The sequence below is a fragment of the Macaca nemestrina genome, chromosome 2 (assembly GCF_043159975.1).
Source record: "Macaca nemestrina isolate mMacNem1 chromosome 2, mMacNem.hap1, whole genome shotgun sequence".
Taxonomy (NCBI): domain Eukaryota; kingdom Metazoa; phylum Chordata; class Mammalia; order Primates; family Cercopithecidae; genus Macaca; species Macaca nemestrina.
In genome coordinates, this window is record NC_092126.1 from 20,999,077 (window position 1) to 21,005,076 (window position 6,000).

General features: G+C 34.8%; 1 protein-coding gene across 17 annotated transcripts in view; it reads left to right on the top strand.

Annotated features, from left to right (window-relative positions):
* The window catches only part of LOC105488951 (NIMA related kinase 10), a 271,931-nt gene extending 266,173 nt beyond the window's left edge, over positions 1–5,758 (top strand). For 7 of the 17 annotated variants that reach the window (XM_071090794.1, XM_071090799.1, XM_011753492.3 and 4 more), the window contains one exon: positions 4,519–5,758. In XM_071090794.1, the coding sequence (XP_070946895.1) occupies positions 4,519–4,567 (49 nt within the window). In that variant the 3' untranslated portion in view covers positions 4,568–5,758. Of the gene's footprint in view, positions 1–155; positions 314–834; positions 1,001–1,583; positions 1,733–4,518 lie in introns of those variants that run through there. The other 10 variants (XM_071090789.1, XM_071090797.1, XM_071090798.1 and 7 more) reach the window with 6 other exon arrangements.
* The last annotated feature ends 242 nt before the right edge of the window (positions 5,759–6,000 follow it).

Sequence of the window (6,000 nt, forward strand, 5' to 3'; positions counted from 1 at the left end):
TTTTGTGTGGACACAGTTGCGGTATTCTCAGTTGAAACAAAAAAGGGTGATTGCTTAGTAGAAATGTATTCACATAAAAAAGTAAACATAAGTAAATGGAAAAGCATTTCCCGATTGGTATTTTAAAAATTAAATATTTGTTTGTCTCATTCTAGAAGAGCTGAAAACTCACTCCTGTCACTTAAATCTACCCACTATTTGCACAGAAGGCTAGTGACAAAGTGCAACTGAACAAAGAATCATTTCTTGTGAATTTAAGATATATTTGTGGAGAAGAGACTCTGCTATTATATGTTGCCATTTGTTTACCCTAAATAAGAAAACTCCATTTACTGGAGCTGTATGTTATCTTCCAATATACCTATTATTGGTGTTCTAAGAATATAGGCTATTTTATCAATTGCATCAATTTTTATAATTTTACTTTTGGAAATAGTGTTGGCACAACAATTTGAGTATGATTAGTTTACTAAGAAGTTATTCAAGAAAAGTTTTATAATCAAGCAAATTAGTATTGTGGGTGATTGGAGCCTGATTCCACTGGGGAAATCTAAGAGCTGGTATAGAACATGTACCAGGGCCATCCCACACAAAAGAGTGAGAGAACTGGGGTATTTATCCTCCAATTTCCATCAGTCATTGTTTAAGGCCTTTCCCTAGGAAGTGTTAATTCACTGTTTTTTTTGTTTTTGTTTTTGTTTTTTTTTTCTGGCCTTTTGTAAATATGAACAAAGAAGACTCCAGGGGTCAGATAAATCCTCAGGAAAAGAAATGCAGGTATTTCTTTATCGAAATGCAGGCATTTCTTTATTGAATTCCTTTATGTATTGGCAGGTAGAAATCCTCCAGCATGCTTTGAAGTGGAATAGATAGGGGTATGGGCGTTTACAGTGTCTGCTACACAGGAGTTGTCTCTTGACTTACCTAAGGAGCCTACTCATAGCTGAATCATCAAATTGATTGCAAGTATCCACACACACACTCTATATAGGCCACAGTTGTTTTAGGAGGCATAGTCCTTTGGAGTATATTCTCTCAAGTGGTCTTTTATGCCTGGAGGAACTGCCTTCCTTTTCAATTATTGAAGCTATTTTGTGACCACTATTTAAATTATTCCAGAAGTCTTTACCAAAGATGACTACTAACAACGGGAAAAGAAAGAGGGCTCAAGAACATCCTGTTAAGGTCATTATATAGAAATTAGATTCTTTTTTAATGTTAGTTCAGTCTCCAGTGTTTCTTCTCCTTTTTCTTCTTCTTCTCCCATTTCAAGGAGTTTTTCTTATGAATCACAAGTAAAATTATTCAACTACTTGCTCTTTTGACTTGATAACAGAGTTTCAAAATACTAAACTTTATAAATGTAGTTCTGTTGTGATTTGTAACTCCAGAGGAATGATGAGTAATTCTCATTTTCTAAAGATATATCATTAATAGAAATTACCATCTCCACAACTACTCTCCTCCCACCATCCCTGGAGAGATTTTTGAATTTTCATTTTCTATTCAAGGGCTGAGTATATACAGCCTTTCATGGATAGTATGAATGTTTCTGTTTTTAACTCTGAGCCTTATTATTTCAGGTGCCCTTGGCTTGTACTGGGGCAAAGATCACTCTTGTCATTTTATCTGCATTTCCTCAGAGACTTGGGATCATGGGCAAGGAATGTCTTCATATTTTTTGCAGAAAATCATTTAAATATCAAGGAAAACTAAGTGTGCAAGGAACTTAAGGAAGCTCTTACAAGAACTTTTATTTTCCCTTTATTAAAAAATATTTAAGTCTTATTTTGGAATTTATCATTATTCTTTTTCAATTCTACTTTCATTAGGTTTTACACAGATCTAGTTCCAAAGACACACTGCTTTATTAAAAGACACGCAAATTTTCTTATTATGATAAACAGTTAATAGGATGCCTTATAACAAAGGCAAAAGATTATTCAGTTATATTTGTAATTGTGAATATAATATGAAGGTATTATATTCATACCTTGGAACAGTCAAGTTTAAGCAATATAAGTTGGGTATTACATTAAATTTCCTTAAAGTGCTCTAAATTACAATGAATCACATTTAAAAACCCATATATCCATGGTATTCCCTTTTTGGCTTCTTTCTTTCTTTCTTTCCTTCTTTCCTTCTTTCTTTCTTTCTTTCTTTCTTTCTTTCTTCCTTTCTTTCCTTCTTTTCTTTCTTTCTTTTCCTTTCTTTCTTTCTTTCTCTTCTTTCTCTTCTTTCTCTTCTTTCTCTTCTTTCTCTTCTTTCTCTTCTTTCTCTTCTTTCTCTTCTTTCTCTTCTTTCTCTTCTTTCTTTCTTTCTTTCTTTCTTTCTTTCTTTCTTTCTTTCTTTCTTTCTTTCTTTCCTTCCTTCCTTCCTTCCTTCCTTTCTTTCTGAGATGGAGTCTTGCTCTGTTGCTCAGGCTGGGCTGGAGTGCAATGGTGTAATCTCGGCTCACTACAAACTCCACCTCCCGGGTTCAAGCGATTTTCCTGACTCAGCCTCTCAAGTAGCTGAGATTAACAGGCGCCCACCACCACACTTGGCTAATTTTTGTATTTCTAGTAGAAACAGGGTTTCTCCATATTGGTCAGGCTGATCTTGAACTCCTGACCTTAGGTGATCCAGCTGCCTCGGCCTCCCAAAGTGCTGGGATTAGAGGCATGATCTACCGCACCCGACCCCCTTTTGACTTCTGATAGCAATGATAGAACACATCTTGGGAGAAAACTTTCCAGAATTTGCTTGTAAAAATAACCCTTGTTTGTGCCTAAAGCCACTGTTTGTTTACTAGTGTTCCAAAATAATTCTCAAGAAATAAGTCAGGCTTAAATTAGAAGCACCTAATAATCCATAAACTGTAAATAACACATAACTCCAAGTACAAATCAGATTATCTGGCACTGTCATGCTTTTTTCCACAGTCAAAGGATGGAGGATGCTAAATGTCACAGCATATGTAGAGGTATTTAGAATCAGTATTAAGAATTAGTAGACTGCATTTTTCCCCCAATAGGTTTCATAGAATGGGCAATATTATCAAAGATGTCAATACATAGTCTCTGAAAAATAAAGTTTCATGGCCACATATATTTGGGAAACTCAGAATGTACAATTTTTTGTTTTTGGAGAAAGTTGACACCTATTACTATATTAAAGACTCTGAGATGTACTGTAGGAAAGAAATCTGTTGACCTTGTTTGTTGACCTCAGTGTTTTCCTCACTCTTTACATGAACACAATTGAGGAAAGCTGTTTTAGCTATGTGGCTGGAAATGGGGAACACTCTTTTCACTCCTTTACCACGGTCTACCCAGATCTCTATTGTTCTCATTGACGTGGTCATCGTTGTCATCATCATCATTGCAAAATTTGTTCTTAAATGAATTAAGCACCATGCCAAGAAAGTTACATACATAATTCCTGTGTTCTTCAAGTTTACAATTTAAGACTATCAGTTTGAATAGTACACACATCATCTAGCCAGCCACTCACTCAAAGATTAATTCAAGAGAAGGTACATTTTTGGCTTAAATTATGGGTTTATATTTAGTTAAGGAAGAGAATAGAGAGGTGCCATTTTCAGACTGAAAGTCTCAGGATAAAGCCATTATCTATCTGTTAGCTATCTTTAAGGAAGATTTCTGGAACTGTTTAAATCGTGAGGAGACTTCTTGGACAGTTAGGAAGAATGTCTCAGGCATAAAATGCTGCATTAGGAAAAGAAAATGTAACTGGAACAGAAATAGCAGCAAGGACCTGACTGAGGTGGGGTATTTCTCATTTCTGGGCTTCTGGGAAGAAGGGAGCTAGGACTGAGTTGGAAGCAAGAAAGCTATGTAAAGAAAATTAAAGAAGGTCAAAAAGCCTTGGCCAGCCTCACAGCTCTTCCCAAAGCAGGCTCTATTTTTGATCATTTGCATGATTGTATGATAAATTACATTTCACATACATAAACATTTAGCTTGCTTACCAGGAGGATACAACTTAATATGCCTTAATTTTATCATTGTTGTTTGTGAGGATAAAATCATCCAAGTTATGAATAAACAGATGATGAGCATATCATGTTTATGAATATACTTGAGTATTACATTAATATTTTATTTTTAATAAAATATATGTTGAGAAATAACAATATACAAGATAACAAGAAATCTACATTGAATCAACTTGAATTGCTTTATTTCCCCTATTGACTGATGATAAGCGTGTAAAATAGTTATTTTAACCTACACGGGTATTCAAATATACAAGCTACTTTGAATGAGTATTTGTTTTTCTACTACAAATTGTTATCAGTTCCTATTGAGTTCATAATTTGAGAAAGGTCTTGTTAGCACCAGACTTCAGGCAAAGGCAGCTTTCTAAAAATGTTCCCATCCTAACAAAAATAATCATCTTTTTATTTACTGTAATTTATTTACTCTTATGCCTCAGCCCCAGTTTTTGAAATTGAATGTATGAACTAAAATATTTGTAACTATAGAGAATTCTTTCCACTTCTGAATCTTATAGGTATCGTTCCTATCCATGGGGGACCAAGAATCACCCAACCAAAAGATGAAAATGCTGCATTTTGAGTAGACTTGGTTTTCTCAGTGAAGTTCAAGTTCTGGACTTCAGCCACTATTGCAAGATGCCCAAGGATTGGGTGCTGCTGGAGGGTGTGGAAAAGCCCAAGATGCCATGGGGCCTGCAGGACTTCTTTCTGGGGGTCCTGTGCTGGAGTATATGACAGCTGCAGTGCCTGAGGGTTTCATTGCCAGAACGCATTATATACAGGATGGCAGAGCTGTCAGTGTGCTGCTGGGAGGAAATGTTGCAAAATTCATCTTTGCGGGGGTGGGGGGAAAACCCAAAAACAACAACAAAAAAAACGCTCTTACAGAATTTTCCTCAACATTAAAAAAAAAACTTGTCATATTTTTCAAAGGCACATTTAATACTCAGAATTGCTAAAAGTATATTTAAAGGCATCTAGCCTTCCATATGCAAAACATATTTTAGATAAAGACAGTTACAGGACTCAGAATAATATATGGGGTGATTCACTGTATCCTCCATTTGTATCTTTAAAGAAATTCAAAATATGTGATTGATTTTTTTTTTTTTAATGGACGGGTTGGTTCTCGCTTAACCACTTGGGTGCTGGTGGTCTTGAACTGTGATACAGTGTAGACAGTATTTGTAACCTTGCACAGCCTCTGGGGGCAACTGTCAAACTGTCAGATTTAAGTTAGACTAATAGAATATATTGCTGTACAGTGTGTGTATATGTACATACATGAGGGTGGAAGAAGAGAGGTGTTGATTAGACTAATGCTTTGCTGCTCATCAAACTTATAGTATTTTTAGAGCACTTTGAAGGGTTCATAGAATCTATGAAAAAAATGCAATATTCCTCATCCTAAATCCCTCCTTATTACAATTACCTAAATTGTTTATGAATTTTTATTGTTTGGGAATTTGAAATGAAAATAAGTTAAATCCCTTTTTTCCTCATTCAGACAGCTCAACGAAAGAGAAATCAGAATGCCAAACTGTGTATCATCCTTTATGCAGGGAGAATTATGATGAAAATCTACTAGATTCTCATTGGGCTTAAACTCCTCTTCAGTCAGCTTCTTAAAACTCTGGTGTAATGACAAGAAATGCCCTCATTGCCAAATCTGTCTACACTTCTAGCTACCTAAAGAGCAATTTATTCTACAAAATTAGTAATCTGAAAGTTGAAATATACTTTTTATTTACTTTTCATGGAGTTCTGTCATCTTTGTTTACATTGATTTTTTTTTTTTAGTATGATTGAATCGATTTTAGTTCAATATATTTACAGGGCTTGAAAGACCATAACCTTCTTTCTGTCTAGTATGAAAATCTACACTATTTTTTAAATAAGCATATTTAATACTTAAATTATATCCAAATTCCCTTTAATCATGCACTAATGCTTTGAAGATTGTCAATGGATCTTTCTTTAAGCCAAATTAATAATTA